The sequence below is a fragment of the Cervus canadensis genome, chromosome 20, assembly GCF_019320065.1.
Source record: "Cervus canadensis isolate Bull #8, Minnesota chromosome 20, ASM1932006v1, whole genome shotgun sequence".
In the NCBI taxonomy this organism is placed as follows: Eukaryota; Metazoa; Chordata; class Mammalia; order Artiodactyla; family Cervidae; genus Cervus; species Cervus canadensis.
The window spans coordinates 248,159-274,078 of record NC_057405.1 but is presented as its reverse complement, the minus strand read 5'-3'; the positions used below and the strand labels follow the sequence as shown (position 1 = coordinate 274,078).

Genomic DNA, 25,920 nt, shown 5'->3' with positions numbered 1-25,920 from the left:
CTGGGCTTACCCTGATAAAATGCCATAAATGGGGTGACTTAACAGAATTTTATTTCTCACACTTCTGGAGGCTGGTAAGTCCAAAATCAAGGTACCCACAAGGTACATTTCATTCTGGGACCTCTTCCTTGGTCTGTAAATGACTGCCTTTTTTCCTGTGTACTCACATGACCTCTGTGTGTGGCCGTGTAGGAAGAAAGAAAGATCTTTCTCTCTCTTCTTTTCTTCTTTAAGGCCACGAATGCTCTTGGGTTAATGAGCTAATTTAACCTTAATTACCTCCTAAAGGCATCATCTCCAAATATAGTCATATTGGGATTTAGGGCTTTAATATGTGAATTTTAGAAGGACACATTTAAATCCATAGCAGTGGGTGAGCTTTATTTAAAGAAAATGTGATGTAAAAAAAATCTGTAAATACAAAGTCATTTGCATAATAAAAGAGAAAGGAACTGGATGCGTTCCCTGATGGCCAGGCGTTTTATATCACATTTCACCATCCAGTAACTGTGAGATGGTGTTACTCCTCTTTTGTTATTTATATTGAAGTTAGAGAGAGCGGTGAAGTTGGAATTCAAACAGATCCGTCTCTAGTCTTGTACTCTTGTCAGTGTTGCCCCATGAAAGGAGTCTTTTATTTCCAAAAATGAGTACTCTGGATTCCTTTAATGGTCCCCTGGTGCATTTCAGATATTTTACTTTGCACTTTCCTTTCTATGCATCTTTATGTATGTCTTATACTGCATGAGTTTTACCTTTTGAAATGTGTTTAGAGAAATAACTGTGGTTGCGGGGATAAATTAAATAGATGAGAAGACACTGAAATTTATAAAGGACATTATGTCTGTGTTATAATCATTAAGCTATAGATATCAGAAGATTCTGAGAAATAGTTCAAACACTTAAATTATCTTTTATTGGGACTTCCCTGGTGATCCAGTGGTTAAGAATCTGCCTTCCAATGCAGGGGACTTGGGTTTGATCCCTGCTGGGGGAACTAAATTCCCACATGCCCCGGGAAAACTAAATATTCCCCAATACTCCCCCCATGCCCTGCACCACAGCTAGTGAGCCCGCGGGCTGCAACTAGTCAGGTCCTGCAGTGAGGGTCCCACGTGCTGCAAGCAAGACCCAACACAGCCAAACAGATAAATGTTTTTAAAATTATTTACTGACTTACTAAAAACGGTTAGATTTTACAATAAAAATATAAACGGAAGTCTAATTTGCCAGTGTTCTTTGTAATATATACATAAGTTGTAACTTCAGATATAGTCAATATTAGAATAAAAATTACTGACTGAATGAGCAAACAAACAGGTCTTGCTAGTCCTCTCCACTCCATTTCAAAGACTGTTCTCTTTATGTATACATTAGTGTTGGCAATGGTGCTCGGTACATGAGGAGAAATCCTTAACCTGAGGCCTAAGGACCCTGGAAGATTTTTAAGTCCATTGCAAATGGTTTTTATTTCACTATTTTTTATAAATTTGATGTTGATGATTTTTTCTATCAAATTACACTAAAGTATTATTCCAGGTATTGGATGTGGCTGTATTCCAGTAAAACCTTATTTATGTGAAGCAGTGGCAAGCAGGATTTGGCCTTTAGGCTATAGTTTGCTGATCCCTGATGTAGAAGAACAAAAGTGGAGAGGGAAAAGGGATGCTATTAGAAAAATTGTAATCACCTTCGAATTAAGGAGCCAGGGGGTGCATGGGTGCGTGCTTAGTCACTTCAGTCATGTCCAACTCTTTGCCACCCCATTCCGCCAGGCTCCTCTGTCCATGGGCTCGCACCTGTGTCTCTTACATCTCCTGCATTGGCAGGTGGGTTCTTGACCACTCGTGCTCCCTGGGAAATCCAGGGGCAGGGCAGGAGGCTAGGAAATTTATTTTTTAGAAAAAGGCAGCTATCCTTTTCAGGGAAGACTTAATTGGCCTTTTGGTTGCAGAGCAGTTACAGTAAAAAAGAGGCAAACTGCTCTGCGTGATGAAAAGGGTGGTTAGATAGAGAAATTATCGTCTGGAGGAGCTGATACTGGAGAAAAAGGACTGTGTGGCTTTGGGACTGAGTCCAGAGAGTGAGAGAAGTGGCAGAGGAGGAATTATTCATGATTTATTCAGTTTATTATACACGTGTGTATTGAGCAGTCACTGTGTGCCAGGCAGTTTCAGGTGCCAAGGATATATTTGTGCATTTGTAAGCTTACATGGAGCCCAGGGAACAGAGACAGTATAAACAATGTAAATAAGAAAATAGTATATAGTATGTTAGAAAGTAACAAGTGCTCAGAAAAAAAGTTAAACTGAAAAAGAAAATAGAATGGTAAGGGTTGCAGCTTACTGTGATCGCTGACATTGAAGAAAAGGACCTGAAGGTGAGAGGTTAAGCCATGCAGATATTTGGGAGCCCGTATTCCAAGTAGAGCAATAGCAAGTGCAAAGGTTTGAGTGGAAGTGTGTCCATTTGAAAGAAATCTGCCCCAGTCACGGTGTGTGAAGGTAGATAGTGTCAGAGAAGTGAAGGAAAACAAGATCGCAATGGTCCTTGGAAGCCATTATGATAACTCACTTCTACTTGGTCTGTGATGGAAAGATTTTGAGCACATGAGCAACATTGTCTTTCTAATATTGTGATAGAATCACTTTGGTTACTGTGTTGAGAGTGTTGAGAAGAGACTAAAGTGGAGTAAAAGTAGACACAGAGGATTTCCCTAGTGGTTGAGAATCTGCCTGCCATTGCAGGGGAGACAGGTTCAATCCCTGGTCCGGGAAGATTCCACATGCCTCTGGGCAGCTAAGCCTGTGTGCCTCCACCACTGAGCCCTGTGCTTCTCGGCAAGAGAAGTCGCCGCCGTGGCCCCACATACCGCGAGGAAGAGTAGCCCCCACTCCCTGCACATACAGAAAGCCCTCGCGTAGCAACAAGAACCCTGTGTAGCCAATAAATGAATAAATAAAAATTTGAAACGTAGAGACATGGCTCATTTAGGAGGCTGGTGAAGTAATTTAGGTGACATGACAGTGATTTGAATCAGGGCAGTGCTTGTGAAGTTTTTGAGAAGTTGAAGCCTCTTTTTAGTTTTTTCAGTTAGGAAACAGGATATACTGATGGACGGGTTGTGAGTTTGAGAGAAAAACAGAGTAGCCAAGGATATTCCAAGGTTCAGTCTGAGCAATAAGAATGATGAAGGGTCCATTAAATGAGCTGAAGGGAATTGTGCCTGGCACCAGTTTTGAGGGGGGATCAAGAATCCACTTTTGGGCATGTAAAGTTTGGGATGCCTATTAATCATCTCAATTAGAGATGCCAGGTAGGCCATTGTATTTGTGAATCTGGAGTCCGTGGGAGAGATCTAGGCAGGGGTATAAATCTGCGTCACCAGCATTACAATGTAAAAGTGAATGAGAGCACAGAGGTTAAGTGTGAAGAGAAGACAGAAGCCATCCTAGGACCGTCCCCCTGCGGTTTCCAGTGCTTGACACTAAGAGAGCTGGAAAGGAACCCAAAAGGGACTCCCGAATGATGGGTTTGGTTGATGTTTTTTTTTTTTCTTTTTTAAAAAATTTTTATTTATTTACTGATGACTGTGCTGGCTCAGTAATTGCAGCTCCCAGGTTCTAAGCAAGGGACTTAAGAGAAGGGAGTGGCTACTGCTACCCACTCCAGTATTCTGGCCTGGAGAATTCCATGGACAGCATTCAGGGTCATCCCAGCTCAGGGATCAAACCTGTATCTCGTGCATTGGCAGGTGGATTCTTTACCACTGAGCCACTGGTGAAGCCCTGACTGATGCTTTTTAGGAGCATTGCTGTCTCACATTGAGTTGTAAGTTTCATTTTGCATTGTAATTCCCTCCATTTATGCCTAATCACTAAAGCTTTATTTTAACACTTGAGCATTATGCTAGCTGCTCTTGGCAGTGAAGGCAGCACTGTATCCATATTTTGGGATAATGCAAGGTGGAGAAAAGCCAGTGCAGCACTGAGAGGCGGTGATGAGGTTCCCTGAAGAAGTTGTGGGGCAGCCCCGAGGGGCTCCCCTGGTAGCTCAGCTGGTGAAGAATTCGCCTGCAGTGCCAGAGACCCCGGTTTGATTCCTGGGTTGGGAAGATCCGCTAGAGAATCAATAAGCTACCCACTCCAGTATTCTTGGGCTTCCCTGGTGGTTCAGATGATAAAGAATCCGCTCGCAGTGTGGGAGACTTGGATTCGATCCCTGGGTTGGGAAGATCTCCTGGAGAAGGGAACGGCTACTGCTACCCACTCCAGTATTCTGGCCTGGAGAATTCCATGGACAGAGGAGCCTGGGGGGCTGCCGTCCACGGGGTCACAGTCGGACACCACTGAGTGATTTCACTCACACTAGAGCAAATGCAGGAACCTGGCCATGTAAGCAAGTCCTGGCAACTCTCACAAACAGGAAGGGCCTTGCCAACTTATTTTAAAAAATTAATTATTTTTGGCTGTGCTGGGTCTTCGTTGCTGTGTGCAGGCTTTCTCTAGTTGCGGCGAGCTGGGCCGCTCTCTAGTTGTAGTGCGCAGGCTTCTCTTTGCGGTGGCTTCTCTTGTGGAGCATGGACTCCGGGCCCCGGAGCGCGTGGGCCTCTCACTGCGGTGGCTTCTCTTGTGGAGCATGGACTCCGGGCCCCGGAGCGCCCGGGCCTCTCATTGCGGTGGTTTCTCTTGTTGTGGAGCATGGACTCCGGGCTCCGGAGCGCGCGGGCCTCTCATTGCGGTGGCTTCTCTTGTGGAGCATGGACTCCGGGCCCCGGAGCGCGGAGCATGGGGGCCCCGGAGCGCGCGGGCCTCATTACGGTGGCTTCTCTTGTGGAGCATGGACTCCGGGCTCCGGAGCGCGCGGGCCTCTCATTGCGGTGGCTTCTCTTGTTGTGGAACATGGACTCCAGGCCCTGGAGCTCTCATTGCGGTGGTTTCTCTTGTTGTGGAGCATGGACTCCGGGCTCCGGAGCGCGCGGGCCTCTCATTGCGGTGGCTTCTCTTGTGGAGCATGGACTCCGGGCCCTGGAGCGCGCGGGCCTCATTACGGTGGCTTCTCTTGTGGAGCATGGACTCCGGGCTCCGGAGCGCGCGGGCCTCTCATTGCGGTGGCTTCTCTTGTTGTGGAGCATGGACTCTGGGCTCCGGAGCGCGCGGGCCTCTCATTGCGGTGGCTTCTCTTGTGGAGCATGGACTCCGGGCTCCGGAGCGCGCGGGCTCAGTAAGCTCAGCACTCAGCCTCAGTAGCTGTGAAGCACAGGCTTGGTTGCTCTGCAGAATGTGGGGTCTTCCTGGACGCAGGGATCAAGTCCATACCCCTGAGTTGGCAGGTGAGCTCTTGACCACTGAGCCGCCAGGTAGCCCCTGAGGGGACGCACTCTTGTAAACTGCTGAGCGCAGTTCTGCCACCAGATGGACTTACGTGTCTGTTCAAGAAGGTGTAACAGGCGGTTTGCTGTATCATCAGTGTTAACTGGGGAAGATTCTTAGATGCATGGTCAGTTCAGATAAATTAATTAAAATCCCCAACATGATATAACTTGAACATCTTTATTTTTCGGAAACCATTATTGGCATCAAAACAGATTCTGTACATAAAAGCCATAAAATTTAGGGTTTTTTTGGCCATGCCGTGTGGCATGTAGGATCTCAGGTCCCTGACCAGGGGGCCCCTGTGCCCACCACAGTGGGAGCACCAGGGAAGTCGCATTAGTCTTAAATACCCCTTATCTAATGTTCTTTCCTACCTAAAAATTGAATGTATTTTTCTTATTTTTAGAGGGGTAAGATGGGGTATAGGGAGGGCTGTTAGACGGCAGGGCGCTTATAGTCATGGGCAGTGACACCAGTGATGAACTGTAAAGAGTTTTCCTTCAGTCATATTGTCTTGGGTTGTAAGCATTTGCTTGAGAGAAGAAATAACTACCAAAGACAAAGAGTGTATCCTCAATTTTATTGTTTAGAACCTACAATTTTAGGTCATTTCTTAAACCACTGAACAATATAGGCACACAGATTTAGAAAACTTACAAAAATGTTCTTTAAAAATTTGTGCTTCAATAGGATTTACCCTATTTTACTGGCCAAACATAAAAAATGTAGCCCAAATGCAGTCCAGTTGACATTTTCCTCTTATAATCTTATTGGCATTCATTTATGGTCAATCTCTATATGCATAGAACCGAGGGCATTGCTTTATTGCAGCAAGCTTTAGGTTATAAAATTTAAAGTACATTTGTATCAGGAGTACCTAATATTTGTAAACATTAAAAACAAACATTCTCACTCTTCAGTCCTTCAGCTGTTATCTGCTCACTCTTTTTTAAGGTTGAGTCCTCCCATTTCTTGTTGAATCATGTATACAATGATGAGCAGGCTCACATGGTCCCCACTACCCCTTTAAGCAAGTATTTGTACATAAATCATGTATGGCATTCGTCTGGGTGTTTCCTGAGCACCCACTCAGAGGCAGGAGTCCTCATGTCTGTGCTTGAGAATGACTGAGAGTGACTGTTCAAATGTGGAGGCAGAGCTGACTTTAAACTTAGGTGGACCACATGAAAAATCAACCTTGTCTCTCCTCTGGATTTTCCATAAGTGAGGGAGGGGTGAAGTATGTGTGTGTGTGTGTGTGTGTGTGCCTAGAATAAGTACATCTTGCTAGGGAGACACAGGTGCAGGTTTAGAGTTACACCTTCTCTAAGAAGGTTCTCTTCTTGTGACACCTTCCCATTAGGAAGAAGGAGGAAAGAAATGGAGAACTGATAGAATGTCATAAAATTATTAGTAGTTAATGCCATGTGTTAGGCACTCTGTTGCTGCTCCCTCTCAAATATCTATGTAACAAGAGTAAATGGGCTTTAGCTGTTTCTCTTCTCTAATGGAAGTTGTTCCTGGGCGTCCCAGTCTTTCCTTCCCCTTCTCCTACCCTCAGATGGCCTTTGGCAGGTCCTGGCCTTTCCCATTATTTGCTGCCCTCCGTGTCACGACTCCTCAGAGGTACATGGTGGTGAGGAAGAGAAGACCACCCTCTGTTTAGTCCATTAAACTCCCTGTAACACACGCTAGAGAGGCAAAAAAGAGAGGCCAGAAATAAAGCAGAGACTTGTCCTCCATGAGTTTGGGGCTCCATTAAATATCATCCTGAACAGTAACGATTTAACTGAACGTGTGGGACTGCGGCCAGAGGGCCTCGGTGCAGGTCTGGGATCTGTCACTGTTAGCTGCATGGCCATAAGTCAGCTCTGAGCTTTAGTTTCCTCATCTTTCATACGGGAAGAAAACAACACCTTTCTTCCCACGCACAAAAGTTACGGGCATCAAATAAGAAAATGTGCTTAGAATTCCCTTGTAAATGATAAAGTTATGTAAACATAAATTGTTTGGTGGATTAGAATGGATATAAAGGAGAAGAATGATGTGTATGGTTTAAAGGTGTTAATAAAGTTTTATTAAAATTTGCATATGTAAACTAAAGATGGCTGGCCTTCTCGTCAGAGGTCCCATTTTCATTTCTTTTCCTGTGTGTTCACTAAGTTGCTGATCCTGAGTGACGATGTCAGTGTCTCTACTTACATCCTTCTAAGCTCAGCTTCTAGGAGACTGCAAAGACGGTCTGCGCCATCATAAAACCAGTTCCCTAAAAAACCGACTTGAATCTCACGTGAGAAAAAAAATATAGTTCCATTAATGGCAAGGAGAATTTTTGGCTATTGGTATAAAATAATGATCACTGCCAAAACTGAAAGAAACATTAAAGAAAAACTTCCACAGCAATGACTTCCTGCAGAAAACTGGATCCGACCTTCAACTGCTGGATAAACTACTCTCATTTTTGAGATGTATCCGGAAACCACGTTGATATCTTGGTCACCTAGAAAAATACATATATTATTTTAACTACAGAAAAAATAATGATTCATTAATAGTAAGAAGGGGAAAGTCAGTGTATTTCTCTAAAATCCTTTGTGATTATAAGATACTCCTTTCCTAAGTGAGGCTAAAGTATCACAAAAGACAAGGACAGTGGTGATCATAAGTGCAAAGAATCTGATTGCTTTTCGTGTTTCAGATGAGAAATGTGCCCATTGTCTAATATTGGATAATTCAGGGGAATAGAGTCTTCTCAACTCTGAGATGACTTGGTAAGAAGGCTAGGGCCTTCCCTGACAGTCTAGTGGTTAAGAATCTGCCTTCCACTGCAGGGGACATAGGTTTGATCCCTGGTCGGGGAACTAATATCCCACATGCCTCAAAGCAACTAGTAGCCCACACACCACAGCTGCTGAGCCTGCAGGCTCTGGAGCCCATGTGCTACAAGTAGAGAGTCCGCCTGCCACAACTGAAACCTGAAGCAGCCACGTAAATGTATAAATGTTTGAAAAGGAAAAGGCTGTTGTCATTATTGCCTCTGAACCACTCCGGAGTGAGTGCACCAAGGAACTGGGTTAAGATGATTAGTGAGAAATGAATGTGGCTTTTTTGCTTTTTTGTTTTTGTTTTGGCTTGCCTGCTCAAGAATCATTTTCACATAATTGATGGTGAAGTAATGGAGGCTTCATTTCCAAAAGAGAAGACAACTGACAAATACTAATTGCCTGTAGCTACAACAAACCCACAGTGACCTGGACAGACTTTTATTTTAAAAGTACCACCTCAAATCATATATCTGATAAGAGGTTAAAATCCAAAATATATAAAGAATGCACACAACTCAATAGCTTACCCCCAAAAAAATCTGATTAAAAGATGGGCAGAGGATCTGACAGACATTTTTCCAAAGAAGAAATGAAGATGACCAAAAAGCACATGAAAAGATGCTCAATATCATGAATTATCAGATAAATGCAAATCAAAACCACAATAAGCTACCACCTCACACCTGTTAGAACAACTATGATCAAAATGACAGAAAACGTCAGTGAGGAGGCGGAGAAAAGGGACTCCCGTGCATTGTGTGCAGAAATGTAAATTGGTGCAGTTTAAAATAGTAGGAGGCTCCTCAAGAAATTGAAAATAGAACTTCCAAATGATCCAACAGTTCCACTCCTGAGTATTTACCTAAGAAAATGAAAATACTAATTTGAAAATATATGTGCACTTCTGTGCTCATTACAGCATTATTTACAACAGCCAAGATAAGGAAGTGTGTTAGTCACTCAGTTGGGTCCAATTCTTTGCGACCCCATGGACTGTAGCCTGCCAGTCCCTTCTGTCCATGGAATTCCCCAGGCAAGAATGTTGGAGTGGGTTGCCATTTCCTCCTCCAGGGGATCTTCCCGACCCCAGGACGGAACCCAAATCTCTGGCATTGCAGGCAGATTCTTACCATCTAAGCCTCCAGGGAAGCATAATGAAACAAACGTCCATTAGCGGATGAATGAATAAAGATGTGTGTATATATATGTACAATGGAATACTCTTCAGCTATTAAAAAAATGACCTTTTGCCATTTGCAGCTACATGGATGGCCCTTGAGGACATTATGCTAAGTGAAATAATTCAGACAAAGGCAAACACCATAAATTCAACAACAACAGCAAAGCAAGCAAGCTCAGTTACAGAGAGTAGGCTGATGGCTCCTAGAGGTGGAGGGAATCGGGACTGGGTGAGGATGCAAATGGGTGAAGGGAGTCAAAAGTTAACACAGACTTCCAATTATAAAATAAATGAGTCCTGAGGCTGTAATGTATAGCATAGTGAATATAATTATTAATACTATTGCATATTTGAAAGTTGATACAAGAAGAGATCTTAGAAGTCCTCATTACAAGAAATTTTTTTTTGTAATTATGTAAGGTGACATTAAATGGACTTAACGTGGTGATCATTTTGCAATATATACAAATATGGAATCATGTTTTATATCTAATGTTATAGTAGGTGAAAGGTCGGGCGTGTTGAGGCATGCCCCGGAAAAGTGCCGCAGGCAAGTTCCGGAGACTGGCTAAACTTCCAGGGGCCGGCCCCCTGCAGCCTGGTCCAATCAGGTGCCGACACGGAGCCCTTGGACACCAACCGCCGCTGTAGCCCGCGCTTTCTTCCTTATATGGGAAGACCTGGCTTGGACGCCGGCCCTGGCTGTAAAACCCCTCCCCACCCCTCATACCTCGCAGACTCCCTTTGTCTCCTCGCTCACCCGCCCCCGGGAGTTCTGCCGAGAGCGACCGCTCAATAAAGGCCTTCACCAACGGTCCTTAGAGGTGGCTTTTTCTTCCCGCGGCTTTTTCTAACATCTGTCATCTTACATTATGTAAGGTGGCATTAAATGGACTTAACGTGGTGATCATTTTGCAATATATACAAATATGGAGTCATGTTTTATATCTAATGTTATAGTAGGTATAATATTACCTATAATAATATGTCTAAATATAATTATAATATTAGGTATAAAACTAGTGATATATTTCAATTATACCTCAATAAAACAGTGTATTACCATAGTACTTAAAAAGAACCCTTCTCTACAGTGGTTCTCACCCCTGGGTATACGTCAGAATCACTGCAAAGCCTTTTGCCCCAACCAAGTAAATCAGACTCTCTTAAAAGTCGGGACCAAGTTGGTATATAATTTAAAATGCTCCCCAACTGATTCTAATGTATGATGAGGGCTGAGGACATTTATGGCCAAAGCTTCCTCAACCTTCCATGCGAGATCTTTCTCTCCAGCACTCACTTGTCTGGGCTTGAGTGATGCACAGCCATTAACTTTGTTTCATGCAGGATTCAAGAGGACACCTCCTAAGCCTGCCTTTCCATCCCCTTCATGGAATGGTTGGAAGTAGCCGGCGCCTTTCCTCCCAGGAAGGGCTCTCTCCCTGGCCCTGGCTCTGCCCTCCACCCTCTTGGGATATGCAGCTACCATGGCAGGACCCTCACGGTAAGGCCGTAGAGACGGAAGCAGAGAAGCTGTGCATGTGTCTTGTGAACACACTAGGTTTTGCCCTGGAGGACAGGAAGGAGTTGTGTGCTGGCAGTGTACTCCATGCACAGGAAGTGGTTCTCAACTGAATTTCTGCAAATGAGACTGGGGTATAATGACCCCCGCCTGGGGTCAAGTTGGTGGTTTCTATGATGTACTTCACCGACACGTGCTGAGTGGAGCGGGGGCGGGGGGCATAGCCCATCCATGCCTACCTGACCTCTTCACACCAAAAGCTTCTTCAAGAAAGTCGAGGTGATTTGGGGACTTCCCTGGTGGTGTAGTAGATAAGGAACTGTCTGCCAGTGCAGGAAACATGGATTCAATCCCTGCTCTGGCAAGATTCCACATACAGTGGAGCATCTAAGCCCTTGTGCCACAACCACTGAGCCTGTGCTTTAGAGCCCGTGCTCTGCAACAAGAAAAGCCACCAAGTGAGAAGCGTGCGCGCCGCAACCAGGAGTAGCCCCCTGCTGGCTGCAACGGAAAAAAGCCCGAGCAAAGCAACAAAGACCCAACGCACGCAAAATTAAAAAAAGTTGAGATGATTTAATATGGTTTCCTACATCCAACCTAAAAGTGCAACACGTTTCTATTTCATAATATAATAGCTGCTTAGCTGCACTTTAAAAGTTTTAAAACACTTTTTATGTAAAAATACTTTTTCCCTGGGCGTGGCTGGATGGGTTGAGTGCTGGGGAGGGGCAGGACTCTACTGCCCTAGGCTGTTTCCTTACAAAGTGGGAGCGCGCTGACGGTGTAAGGGCAGGTCCGGTTTCTGGCTCTGCCCTCCTGGTGTCATCGTGGGCTGCTCCCCTCTTGGGATCTGTTCTGTTCTTGGGTACCTTTGGGTTAGGGAGGGGAAGAGACACTTGTGCTTACCAGAGTCATGTTTTATCACTTCATCTTTTATCATCCGGAATCCGTCTCCACCTCCGACAAGGAAGCTCGGGAGGATCACCTTGTACACCTTATCCATTCTGAGAGGCTCATAACTGGGCACACGACACTGGGTGCAAAGAACCTCTAACTTGACCACCCTGTCCCCAGGGTTTCGGGAAATATCGTACACCACGTGAATTCCTAGAAAAGAAATGAGGCTGTGGTCTTCACTGAATCCAAAGGAAAATTTTTGTTTTATAAGAAAGATTTTGGCCCAAATCTGGAGTTGGGGGCAGCGGCTTAGTTTTCATTTAGTTTGAGCGAGATTTCAGCAAGAGAGCTGAGAGCTGAAGTGACGCTGCAGCTACCGTATCTGGTTACGTTTATCCTTTCTGGTAGACCTGAGAACCCCTGGGAAGGAAACTGGCTTTCAGGGTGGGCAATCGGGAACTCTGCAGGGAGAAACCACACCCTTTTAAAATCATGAATTAATTGGTCCAGCAACTTGGTTCAGTAAGTTTGGGAAATGAGGAACAGATGAGAGGTACAGGATGTTTACCATTTTGCTGACCAATAAATAGTTAATAATTTGGCCTGGGTGACTTCTGCGAAACATACAACTACCCAGCACAGTGCCTCTCTCTGTTCCCTCTGCACTCTCCTGGAAAATGCAGAATATCTGGGCAACCCTACGGGCAGCGGGTGGAACCCCACCACCCTCTGCAGCCCCTCAGTCCCAGCAGTTGGGGTGCTCCGGAACTTCCCAGAAGGGGGAAGACTTGAAAAGCAATCAGACCTCTCAGTGGGGTCTACCATCTATAGTACAAACAGTGAGGTCAGACTATGGTGTCAGAGTCAATTAAGATTATTCATGTTAATTTTAGGTTTAACTCATTGGACTGTGGAGTCAGTGGTTGACAAAAGCACTTTAGAAGTCCTTAACAATTTGGGAAGCATTTATTTTCCTTCCACTTTCATGGCAATCCATAAGATGAGCAGGCACATTTTCTCACTGTTCTCTGAGAGGCTGAATGAAGACTTGCCCCAGGTCCCAATGGAACTAGAACCTGGTTCCAATGTCGTGTCCTGGCTGCCCCTCGCAGAAATCGTCTTTATTAATAGTGATTGGACATTGCATTCCCTTGAACCTCTGCATGCTTCCAGACAATTTTCAGGCAGTAGAACAGAAAAAGGTTTTGTTTTGTTTTTACAAAGAATATTGAATGTTTAAGCAACTAAGGTTTTAATAGAAACTAGACCTCAAGACAGCTGACCTGCTTAGACCCAGAGTGCCAGCTCCTGCAGAGAAGATCGTCTGATGTCCAAATCAGACTTGGCAAATATCGCTCATTTTCAGGGCCTTGGGGCTTTGACCCCAACCTATTCTCTGTGGTCTGGGAGTCCACAGCCACTGAAAGACTGTACATTGGTTTTGGGTGTGTGAAGCCCAAATAAGCCTGGCCGGGAGGTCCTGGTGAGGGGAGAGCCTCCCCTCGCCTTGGAAGGTGACTTACCTCCCACCTGCAGAAACTCGCCCGTGGCCTGGCCGTAGCGGTGCACGCTGTGCTCGAAGGCCGCCTTCAGGGTGGAGCCTTTTAGCTGGACCAGGTCAAAGGTGCCTCCAAAGGGCAGCACGGCAGCCAGATTCTCCCAGGTGATCGTGCCTGAGGGTAGTCACAGGGAGCCCAGAGGGAACATGGCTTGCGAACAAGCCCAGTGTCCTTCAGGACCCGCAGAGGTAAAGGAGACGGGGCCACGAGGAGGCTCTGAGGACAGCATAGCTGAGTCTGAGTTCCTGATGCTCGGGAAGACGGGGATCAGGAGGCCCCCGGCCGTGCCCTCCTCTGCTGAGACTGTGTTGACAGTTTATTAGGGAAGATGACTAGGGCTTCCCTGGTGGGTCAGTGGTAAAGAACCTGCCTGCCAATGCAGGAGACATGGGAGGCCCGGGTTCGATCCCTGGGTCGGGAAGATCCCCTGGATGAGGCCATGACAACCCACTCCAGTATTCTTGCCTGGAGGATCCCATGGACAGAGGAGCCTGGTGGGCTACAAGTCCATAGGGTCTCACAGAGTCGGACTCGACTGAAGCGACCTAGCATGCACGTATGCAGGGAAGATGACGGGAGTGCCTTGAATATCTGTCTGGTTGGCTGGTTTTACTCTGTGCTACAATTCAGGATATCTGTAAATGCACTAAAGGAAGGTGTCCAGCTGTTTTGTCCAGGGCTTGAGATTGGCAGTTTTGTCCTCCTCTTTCCAGATATCCAGGTGGAAGCTGTCACTATTTGCATAAATCAGTCAATGATTCATGTGAGTCAGAAGTTTAAATTTTTTTTTTTTTAATTTTTGGTTGTACCGCACAGCATGTGGGATCGTAGTTGCCCGACCAGGGATTGAACCCATGCCCCCTGCGTTGTAAGTGCAGAGTCTTAACCACTGGACCACCAGGCAAGTCCCAAGTCAGAAGTTTAGGGAAAGCTTGGTTCCACGAAGGCTAACTGCTCCCTCTGTGCACACGCATCCGGGAATACAAGTGCGCGTGTGCCCTTTGGGTGGGGCACTGACGTGAGTGGCAGCTAGCCCAAGCTGAGGGGCCTGGCACCGTGGGCTGTGGCTGGAGCTAAGGCTGCCCATGGCCAGGTTTGGGGAGCTGGTCAGACAGAGCTGAGGCCAGGGCCCAGGAGCATACCATTGTTCCGCTCGTCAATGGGCGACCGGATGCCACCTCCATTTAAAATGCACATGGACACGTGGTTCCAGGACATCTCATCCGGGTGTCTCAGGTTGTTGTTAATCTGCAAGAGCAGCAGGAATTTACACTCGTCATCCTGGGCCTTCTTTCTGAGGGTTCGTTCCCAGAAATGAAGCTGCTTTTCTTCTGCCCCTGTGTGCCCGGAGCTCTCTCAATTGTCAAAACTAGCTTTATGATCTGAGAAGCAACAATGAGATACTGTACCAGTCCCAGGTCAGACTCTGAGCAGCCAGCAGCTCTGAGACCCTCTCCTAAGACCCTGCATCCCCAGAGCAGGGGCCCTGAGCAAAGCATCCCCCACCACCCCAGCAAAGGCCGGGGGCCCCTGTACAGAGTGGCTCATCGGGCTGCTCCCTCAGGGCAGGCCCCACACTTGCTCCTGAGGGCAGAGCCCAGAACCCTTTCAGCTCTAGACCTCAGGCCACCAAGAATCCTGGCATCCTGGTCTGGGTCCTCAGCCAGTTCCCAAGCTGGCAATTTTGGAGACACAGAGACAGCCCCTGAGATGGAGTTCCAGTCTTTTTTTTTTTAACATAATATGTGTTTAGTGACAAGAAATGAATACATTCTCATTTGAAAAAATAGGATGGTGGAGGAGGTGGGGGAGACACAGGGTCTCGGCCAAGAGGACAGCGCGGCGGCAGTGTTCCCGACACGGGGGAGGGCCTCCTCTTCGTGTGCGGTGAGCACTGTGTCTCCTTGCACACCTGCCCCACACAGTCACACTCTGACTTCTCCAAGCTGCTTGTCTCGCCTGGATCGCATGGCGCTTAGGAGCCAGCGCCGATCCTGCCTTGGGAAGTGTGAGTGTTGTCATTCACTTGGCAGGCTTTTTCTTTTTTTTTTTTAATTATTTTTAACTGACGGATAATTGCATTACAATATTGTGTTGGTTTCTGCCATACAACAACATGAATCAGCCCTTGGCAGACTTTTATCGAGTGTGGCTTCATCCTAAGTACCAGGCACAGAGCTGCGCACAAAGGCCCTTGGGTTCCCCTGGGCGTGGTGAGCTTGACCCTGAGACCTCAGCTCGGCGTGGCCCCTTGGGGGCTGCCCGCAGACAGGTGGATGGAGGGGCGCTTTGGGTGTGAGATCTCTCTCACCATGGGACTTACTATCCTCACGATAACTACACGTCATCGTTCGCTGCTTGTGAAGGCTGTTCCCACAAGGCCAAGTTCTCAGGGCCAAGAGGAGACAGACCAGGGAAACGTAGTCTGGCCTTGTTAGGCCCAAGCAGAAGTGTTTTATCTACTATGTCCACATCTTCAGAGAAGCAGAGTTTGTGGAGTCAGGTCATCTTACAAAAGGAAAGCCATATCCAAAATCAGACACTTAAGATGAGCACCTCGAAATAAAGGCTTCACTCTTGTCCAGCAATAAAGAGGTTAATAGTCTTGTTTAGGCCTCAGAGACTAAGCGGAGCAGGCCTCTGACGCTGCTTCTAACCTGCCTGGACACTGCCCTGCCTGCCGCTGTGTCAGCCATGCCTGCTGTGAGGGTTGGCTGAGAGCCACCGTAGATAGACAGAGGGAGGATCTTTGAATTTGCTGAGTCATCTGGCCAACCAGGACCAATCGACTGGGACTTAACAACATTCCAAGATTCGCAGAACAGAGCAAACAGCATTGTAAAAAAGGTGGTTGTTGTTCAGACGCTCAGTCGTGTCTGACTCTTTGCAACCCCGTGGACTGCAGCTCGCCTGGCTTCCCCGTCCTTTGCTATCTCTTGGAGTTTGCTTAAACTTGTGTACATTGAGTCGATGATGTCATCCAACCATCTCATTGTCTGTAGCTCCCTTCTCCTCCTGCCTTCAATCTTTCCCAGCATCAGGGTCTTTTCCAAGACCTATGTAACCTACATTAAAAAGATTAACATAATACCAGGGCTGCAGATTTGCTTGCAGACTGATGATGGTTTGCAGCCTGGGGATTGTGAGCAGGAACCCCAAACTGCAGTCTTTGAAGTCTCATCCACAGAGCAGAAATGCTGCCTTGGACCTTTTCCCAGTTGGAACTCCAGATGTGCTATGTCATGGGACTTCCCAGCACTGTTTGTTTGTTAGTCAAAGCCCAATTTGGTGATGTATCCTCTGCTGTTCCTATTTCTCTTTTCTTTTAATGTTAGTATATTGCAAGTAAGCTAGATAATTCTCTAATAAATGTTTGTATTATTTATTTGTATATAACAAGTGGCTTATTTTGTTAGCAAACCTCTTGAACCTGAGATAAAAGTGAAAACTTTCTACAAAACAGGGGTGGTCCACTGGTGTGGTTCAGGCACCTTCCCAAAGTACTCAGTGTGAATCCACACCAAGCTTTTATCTGGGCATTAATTTTTAAAAAGCATTTTTATTGGAGTACAGTTGCTTGTAATGTTCCGTTAGTTTCTGCTTACAGCAGAGTGGATCAGCCACATGTTACACGTATTTCCTCCGCCTTTTGGATTTCCTCCCCACGGAGGTCACTGCAGAGCACCGGCTCCCTGCGCTGTGCGGCAGGTCCTCCTGAGTTACCTATTTGGGCGTTAATCTTTAGAAGTCTTCAGTTCTGCAGCTGTCAGCTTGTCCTCACATCCTCCCCCCCTCCTTCCATCTCCTGCACCCTCCCTCCCTCCCTCCTCCCATCTCTCCTGCACCCTCCCTCCCTCCCTCCTCCTATCTCCTGCACCCTCCCTCCCTCCCTCCTCCCATCTCTCCTGCACCCTCCCTCCCTCCTCCCATCTCTCCTGCACCCTCCCTCCCTCCTCCCATCTCTCCTGCACCCTCCCTCCCTCCCTCCTCCCATCTCTCCTGCACCCTCCCTCCCTCCCTCCTCCCATCTCTCCTGCACCCTCCCGTGGTGTGGGCCCTGCTCTCCCAGGAGCCACTCACCATAGCGTCACAAATGAGGTTGCCCAGGTTGCATTCTCGAAAGCGGCAGGACTGAGTGGTGCCATCCAGGTAGACAATTGTTTTCCCCAATTCCTGGGTCGAATAGTTATCTAATTTTACCCGCCATTTGCTAATATCTGCTCTTATATTTGGATCTAGAAGAAAACAAACAAATCAGCCTGCAGTTAAAGCAGATCTCACACTGGCTTAAATGTCATTCAGCTGACCTGGTGTGAGTCTACAGTTCTTCACCATATTTGTGTACATTTTGGTTTTTGACCAGGAAGTTTCCTTAGGAATGTCTGTTCTGTTTCCTGGAAATAAGGTCCTGCTTGGATCTTAAAATGCCAAGTGAACCAAAATCAACTCATCACGTCTGACTACCTGCTGGCCCACGGGGGACAGCATTCGTGGTGTAGATGGGGGCAATGGTGATGCTCACACTTGGCAGGTAAAGGGGTCAGAGGTCCTGCTATGGGGCCCTGGCCCCTCCCTCTGACTGTTGGGGGCCCTGACTCTCCGGGGCCCCTGATCACCAGTCCTTCCCTATCTGATCCCAGGCCTCCCCCAGCTCTCCTCTGGCACTTGAGCTGAGTGGCTCTCCTCTGCCAGGGTGGAGCTGAATAAAGCACAGCAGGCGTGACAGTGTCTGGTGCTGAGAGAGCTTGGAGAAGCCCAGGGGACTTCTGAAATCTGGGTGTGTTTTAAATCTCCTTATCCAAGAAGACGGGAGGGCAAACTCAAGGAAGAAACTCACTTCTTCAGAAACATTGTCCTGAAACATTAACAAAACAAAAACACACAATCCAGCCATCTAATCTTGGGATTGGTGGATCACTGCCCTGAATTTCACATACCTTCTGGGATGCTGCTGTTGAGAAGAATGGGATTGCCATGTGAAGTGACAACATTTCCTTTTTCATCAAATTCAACCTTCAAATAGCCTAGGTATTTGCCAAAAGCATAGGCCTGGACCACGGGAACCTTCCGTCCATCATCAGAAGTGACTATGAATGGGTACTGCCCTGCTGGCACCTCTTTGGAAGGTGGATTGCCTGCAATGAAAGACCCAGAGCTGATCAAGTCAGGCCTTGTTCACAGCTGGCTGTGGGCCCGCAGGCCACCATCCAGGTGACTGCAAATTCTGAACCAATGATTCCCCAGCTCCTCCTCTACACAGCTGGTCTTTCAGAGCCTGGCTTGGGCATCTGCCCCGGTTTCCGAATGCCCTTTTGGCACATGAATCCTCCCATTCTCAACCCAGCAGACATTTGCTAAGCTCTTCCTAAATCCAGGGCACAATGCCCGGTGCTGGGGGCCCACAAAGATAGGACGCTGCTGAGCTCTCCTGCCTCTCTCCTGATCCGGCTCCACTCCTCAAGCAGGCGGAGCAGCCAAGTCACTCCACTTCCCTGAGCTTCAGTTTTCCCACCTGTCAGTTTTTTAATTGCTCAGTCTTGTCCGACTCTTTGCGACCCTATGGACTGTAGCCCACCAGGCTCCTTTGTCCATGGAATTCTCTAGGCAAGAATACTGGAGTGAGTAGCCTGCTCACTCCAGGTCAAACCTGCATCTCCCGTATCTCCTACATTGCAGGCATTCTTTATCCACTGTGCCATCAGGGAAGCCCTTCCCCACCTGTACAATGGGCAAAATAACAATTCCTGGGGCTGTTGCAAGGATGAAACATCCAATCTCTCTTGCGTAATGCCTGGGACACAGTAGAAACTCATTAAATGTGTATTTCTTTCCCTTATGAGAGGATGGCAACCTCTTGGAAACTTGAGACACATTCAGAGCTTAGACTCTTTAATGGAGATGACAAGAAATTAACACGGTAAATCAACTATACTTTAATTAAAAAAAAATGACAAAGGGCCGTCCCTAGGTTTTGTTGCTGAGTTCTGTGTCCCCTTGGTGCCCTGTGGAATGGCCACACTCATGCCGGGAGCTGACCAGCGCACACACCACCCACCCCAGCCAGACCACAGACCCGCTAAGTTCTGAATTCTGTCTCCAAGGGGAGCCCTCGGAGAACCTGAGACCAGCCCCAGCACTGCCTCCTAGACACGGGCCCATGTGAGGGTGGGAGCCCGGGCAGTGGGACCCTGAGCCCTGGTCTCTGAGCACCTCACCTGGCATGTTTCAATTCTGCAGCCGCAACCTGTGGGCACCCTGCACTTCCCATCCCACCTCCATAGAGACCAGGACCTCATTTGGGCTGTCTTGAGTCAGATACCTTTGACCTACCACTGTTTCTGTCACCTGCCTCCACACACCCACCACCAGTGCTTCCTATTAGATGTTCACAGAGGGCCCGGGAAACCTCAGCTCGTGTTGGCTGCTCACTGGACCAGTTACGAGAGTCAGCCAGGAGCCAGTCCTGGACTAGATCTAGTTTAACCCCCAGGCACCCCACGAGGCAGCTCCTGTCATTGGCCCCGCTGTGTACGGGGTGTCCAGGCCTTGTGTCCAGGTCACGCAGCTGGTCTGTGAGGGAGGGCGGGCTGCAAACAGGACTGAGGCCCAGCGGCGTCTGTCCTCTCCACCGCCCAACACAGCCGATGCTGTGCTGTTTTCAGAAGCCTGTAAGAGTTGGTTTCCAAAGGCCACTGCCCAAAGCAAGTGCAAGCCTAGGGGCTGCGCCTTTGTGCTCCAAGCTGTGTCTGGGCTTCGCTCTTCACTGAAGACAAGCTGGGCTGAATGCTTTATGAAAAACCCAGGCCTGCTTTTGCTCTTGTCCTCAGTAATCACAGAGCAGACAAGCTGCAAATACCAACATTCCACAAGCAGAACTAGCTGCTGCCAGTATTAACTTCCCATTTTCTTGCTTCCCCTGGAAAAAGAAAAAAGCCTTGGAACTTTATTTTTACAAAAGCACCTGACTTGAGATCCAGAGCAGGCCATGTCCCATCTCCATTTGCACAGATCATGACAGATGGTGGCTAGGACTGTTGTAGATGGTTGGAGGCATTGCAGAATAGCAAGGAAGATTAATGCTCACACCATCCTCAATCGGTTCTGTGGTGGTCCTTTTTTGGACAAGCTTGGAGCCTGCTTTTTACTTCAGAGGAAGGGGGTGTAGCAGCCCTCCCCCACCCCCTCAGCTGGGGAGGGTTCCTCTTCTGAGCACGGAGAACCTTGGCAAAGTGCAGTTCCCATTATGTCCACGAGGTGGCGCAGAACACCCCATCCAGGAGGGAAAGGCACTTGATCTGTTTCAGAAAGGAATCGAGCAGATTCCTGGAAGCCCGAGAAGGGAAAGCCTGACTGTTTCAGCCTCTATTTTTCTGCCTTCCATAAATATATCTGAATTTAAACAGAATGTAAAAATTTGGAATCTTTACTATTCGGTCAGATGTCTTATCAGATCAGCTTGCTCTTTAGAAATAGGAGCCACCAACCCCCAGCTCCTGCAGGACAGGGACTTTCTCCAGTTCTTGAAAGGCCTTGATGTGCCTTGTTAGAACAAATGATGTGTCATCTTCATCTCATATGGATCTAATTAGGAACCAGGAGAACGCTTCCCACGTGGCTGAGGCAACAGCCAGTCTAGTTTGGCTCAGGTCAGCCTTCTCCACAACTCTGCTTCCCCTCCACTCATCAACCCCAGAAAACCGCTGGCAGAGAAATGCAGTCCAGGGAAACTGTTCACAGTTTCCACAGCTCTCTATTCAGCCAAAGATGCTCAGGCACCAAATATTCTCTCCACACACGGAGCCACACATGTCTTTAGATCCCAGCCTGTCCTCTTGGCGGGGGAGAAATGGTTTACCAGAACTCTATTTCAGCCATTTGGCAAACAAATAATCCTGGGAGCAAGCCCGAGGAGATGGGAGGTGTCACATTTTCCCCTGGTCACCGGGCATTTCCCAGCACAGCGAGGGAGCAGCCCCTCAGGATGACGTGGGGGTTCCCAGTGCTGGCCTTGACAAGTACCTGTCTGGTGGCCCAGAGGATGGATCATGTCACAGAGATGCCAGGGAGCAGGCCTTCAGCATAGTTTTCACTTGGCTGAATGAATTGCTTATTTTTAAAATCTTTATTGAATTTGTTACAATACTGCTTCTGTTTTATGTTTTGGTTTTTTTGGCCATGAGGCATGTGGACTCTTAGCTCCCTGACCACGAATTGAACCCACACTCCCTACATTACAAAGTGAAGTCATATCACTGGACCTCTGGGGAAGTCCTGGCTGAATGAACTGTAGAATGTTTGAGGCGGTCCATGTGATGATTTTAATGTATAATGGCACTGGTCTAAGAACTTCCAAAGTGAAAGTGAAAGTCGCTCAGTCATGTTCAACTCTTTGTGGCCCCATGGACTATACAGTCCATAGAAGTCTCCAGGCCAAAATACTGGAGTAGATAGTCTTTCCCTTCTCCAGGGAATCTTCCCAACCCAGGGATCGAACCCAGGTCTCCCACATTGCAGGCAGCTGAGCCACACAGGAAGCCCAAGAATACTGGAGTGGGTAGCCTGTCCCTTCTCCAGGGAATCTTCCCGACCCAGGAATTGAACTGGGCTCTCCTGCATTGCAGGTGGATTCTTTACCAACTGAGCTACCAGGGAAGCCCCAAGAACTTTCAGTATTCCTATAAGAGGACTGGATTAAGGTACTTGGTAATTTGCGTATTTCACAGCAGTGCTTCTAAGGGACTTGAGTCTCTTTTAAATGACTGGGAAGTGCTTGCTTTCATCTGTTTACTCCTCAACATCTCAGAAGAGTCACACTTTGGTCACCATTATCTTGTCCCTGGGTCCCTGTGCAGCCTCCTAACTGGTGTCTATATATCTATCTCTTCTTTTTCTCTTTCTGCTTCAGTTTCCCCAAAACAGCCTGAGTGATCTTTCTAAACACAAATATGATTGTGCACTCCCTGATTTAACATATTTCCTATGGCCTTAGTTGTTGTTCAGTCACTAAGTCATGTCCGACTCTCTGCCACCCCATGGACTACAGCACGCCAGGCTTCCCTGTCCTTCACTATCTCCTGGAGTTTGCTCAGACTCATGCCTACTGAGTGGACGATGCCATCTATCACTGGCCTTAGGGAGAACAGCAAAACTGAGCAGGGACCTGCAGCGCCCTCCCAGGTACAAAAGTCCCTCCCTGTTCCCTATTTCTTTTTTGTGGAAAAAGACTTTAGTCTCCTAGACCTTCCCTGGGCTCCAAAGACTCAAGCAGTTACCAATTAGGGAAGTAGGGGGCTGAAGAAACAAAGGGAAAATAAGCAAGCAAAGGAATGAGAGCTTAAAAATAATAATCCAGTGTGTGTGGGGAATGGAATCCTCATTTTCCCACAAGGGACGTACGTAACAATCTGACATATAGCTTTGAATTGTTCCCTCCACCCTCATCCCGGTGGAGGATGGTGACTCTATGCTGACCACAGGCATGCAGATTCCAGACCGATTAGAACCAGAAGACTGATGATTAAGATTCCTGAAATATCACACTGTTACCTCACTACCACCAATCAGAAGAAGGTCCACCAGCTGTAACTCTTACCCCCAAAACTGCCTTTAAAAATTGTCCCCCGAAAGCCATTGGAGAGTTTGGGTCTTTTGAACACAAGTTACCCATCCTCCTTGCTTGGCACTTGGCAAATGCATGCTGTATTTTCTCTCACTACAACCTGATGTTAGTAGATAGGCTTTTCTGCATGGTGGGGCGAGCAGACCCAAAATTCGGTTTGTAGCAACATTATCATTTTTGTCATGAACATCGTAACCTACCAGACCTACGTGATGTGGCCCTGCTTTGAGGCAAGAGGTAGACGCCCACCCCCATCATCCCCAGGGCAGATACTCCAAGATGAAAATAGCAGGACAATCAGAAGAGGCTAAGCCCTGCCCAAATAGAAGAAAAAAGACCACATTATTTCTCATTCCAGAAGTGAGAAGACCTCCCTGACTACATATGTGTAGGAAGACTCCTTGGAGGTGAAAAGGGGAGTGATGCTAAGTGATACTAACACCCAAAGGCGTCTTTGGTAGAATCCACCTTGGCTAAGAGATGCATGTACACGTATGAGGGGATCCTGAGACACACCAAATATGAACTCTGAACCAGGCAAATCAACGGAAACCCAGAAGAAATGCCCCATATAAGTAATTCAAGTTACCACAAGGGAGTGACTCTCTTTGAGTCTATCCAATGTCTATCCATACATACAGTACACTTTTTTCCTTTTCATAAGTGCTCTATTTGTTTCACTACTTTCCTTCTTTGTGGGAATTTTCTGCAAAGCTGAAGGGCCAGGTTCTTGTCACTGACCACTAGTCTAGTGGCTAGGATTTGGTGTTCTCATAGCTGCAACCTGACTGGATCTCTGGCCAGGAACCAAAGCCCCACTTCAAGCTGCTGCAGGCTGAGGCCACCAGAGATCGGCTCCATGAGGACCTTGTACCCTGCAACCTCAGCTTCTCCCATTCTCACACCACACCCACCTCCACAGTCACAAACATAGAGCAAGACTCAGAACCAGAGGCCCACGGGTGAATTATTTCCCTTTTTTTGCTCGAGTTTATTCATCTGTAAAATGGAGAATGTAACAATACCTGATTTGGAGGGTTCCTGGGAGGATTTAAGAAGTTAATGAAGCATATGAAGCCTGACTCAGGCAAATGCTCAATAAAGGTTAGTGATAATTAGTTACCAAGTTACCTCCTGGACATTTTTCTGATCTTAGCCTAAATGTCAGTTCCTCAGGACACTCTCTGACGATTCCCCAGACGTGGTCAGGTCCTCCTACACCTGCACGCCCAGCATCATGGACTTCTTTCTTCACAGCATGCTTTGTAATTATATATGATTAATTTCTTTGCATACTTAAAAAAAAAAATCTGATCAGCATCAGTATCCCTTTTAAGATAGTAAGTTCCATAAGGGCACAGGGGTTGACCCAGCACAGAGCACAGAGCAGGTTGAATGATTATGATTAAGTAGTTTAGCTAGCTCTTTTTCAGAACAGACAAGATGTGTATGCCCTTCCTGTGGAGGAATGCATATGTCAAGGGGAGTCAAGCTCCAGCTCCCAACTCCCCTCTATCTAATTTCTTCAACAAGCTGGGTGGGGCTTGTAAAGCAGAATGAGCTGCTTGTTGAGAGAACACGTTTGGGTGCAGCTCCCTTTCAATCTGGTGACCTTGGGAGAGACTCTTAGTTCCTGGGACCTAAATGTATTTCCTGTATTTGTAAAATAAGAGATTTGATCAGTGGTTGAAACCAACAGGGTTTAATTTTTTTTAAGCTGTGAGTATCTTCTGCACACTGGAGATCTCCTAGCATCGCAAGCCATGAAGTGGGTGGGCCAAGAAGTACTCTGTGACCGGGCAGTCAGGCCAGCCGCTGTCAAAAAGCACTCTGCAACCAGAGAGGTGAGTCACCCGTTCCTCAGTCACCTCTGCACCCAACCCCGACACGCCGGCTGTCACTTCTCCTCCGGAGACTCGAGGGGCCACCAACAGTCTCCATATCTGGGCCGTGTCCATCTGTGTGGTACATGCTTTGATTTACTGCCCACATTCTCGCTCTGAGACATTCAGGGACCACCTGGAGGTCTAAAGAGATGATGCATCTCTGAGTGGTACTGAGTGGGCACAGAACCCCTGAAGTCCGAGCCAGACCGTGTGCCTGCACCTGGTCCCGCCCGGCCGGGGCACTTACAGGAGCTCGGCAGGGCGGGAACAGGCTCATACGCTCGCTCACTCACTCAGTAGACATCTCCAGGCTCCGACAAGCCCTGGTGAGCTGCGCTACACTGCGGGGCCAGGATCCAGGGCTTGGCTTCGCCTGAGAGGCAAAGGCCGCTCAGTGGGGCACAGCGGGGACGGGGTGACCCCCTCCTGTCCGCCGCCCTCTTCTCTCCACAGAAGATTAAGTCATGGCCGAGGATCCGTCCAGATACCAGCATTCTTTTTTTAATTTTATTGGATTACAGTTGCTTCCCTGATAGCTCAGTTGGTAAAGGATCCGCCTGCAATGCAGGAGACCCCAGTCTGATCCCTGGGTTGGGAAGATCCCTGGAGAAGGGAAAGGCTACCCACCCCAGTATTCTGGCCTGGAGAAGTCCATGGACGGCACGGTTCACGGGGCTGCAGAGCCGGAGACGACTGAGCGACTCACACTTCGTAGCTGCTTTGCAGCGCTGCATTAGTACCTGCCGTGCAGCAAAGTGAACCGGCCACACGTCCACATGCATCCCCCCTTTTCTGGATTTCCTTTTCATTTAACTCACCACAGAGCACTGAGGAGCATTCCCTGTGACAAGCAGGTTCTCACTAGTTATCTGTTTTATCCATAACAGAGTGTGAATGTCAATCCCAATCTCCCAGTTTATCCCAACCCCCTCTCCCCTCCTTGGGGTCCATGTGTTTGTTCTTAATGTCTATGTTTATATTTCTGCTTTGCAAATAGGTTTATCTGTGCTATTCAGATACCAGAATTCTTTTTTTTTTTTTTTTTTACACTATAGAA

The 25,920-nt window shown here is 47.4% G+C and overlaps 1 protein-coding gene across 2 annotated transcripts in view; it reads right to left on the bottom strand.

Moving 5' to 3' along the window:
* Positions 1-5,936: 5,936 nt before the first annotated feature.
* Positions 5,937-25,920, bottom strand: part of NT5E (5'-nucleotidase ecto) — a 60,753-nt gene continuing 40,769 nt past the window's right edge. Inside the window, exons 4-9 of one of the 2 annotated variants that reach the window (XM_043439029.1) lie at positions 18,296-18,493; positions 17,439-17,593; positions 14,501-14,606; positions 13,323-13,472; positions 11,809-12,009; positions 5,937-7,875 (exon numbers count right to left, since the gene is read on the bottom strand). In XM_043439029.1, the coding sequence (XP_043294964.1) occupies positions 7,712-7,875; positions 11,809-12,009; positions 13,323-13,472; positions 14,501-14,606; positions 17,439-17,593; positions 18,296-18,493 (974 nt within the window). In that variant the 3' untranslated portion in view covers positions 5,937-7,711. Of the gene's footprint in view, positions 7,876-11,479; positions 11,772-11,808; positions 12,010-13,322; positions 13,473-14,500; positions 14,607-17,438; positions 17,594-18,295; positions 18,494-25,920 lie in introns of those variants that run through there. The other variant, XM_043439030.1, reaches the window with a different exon arrangement.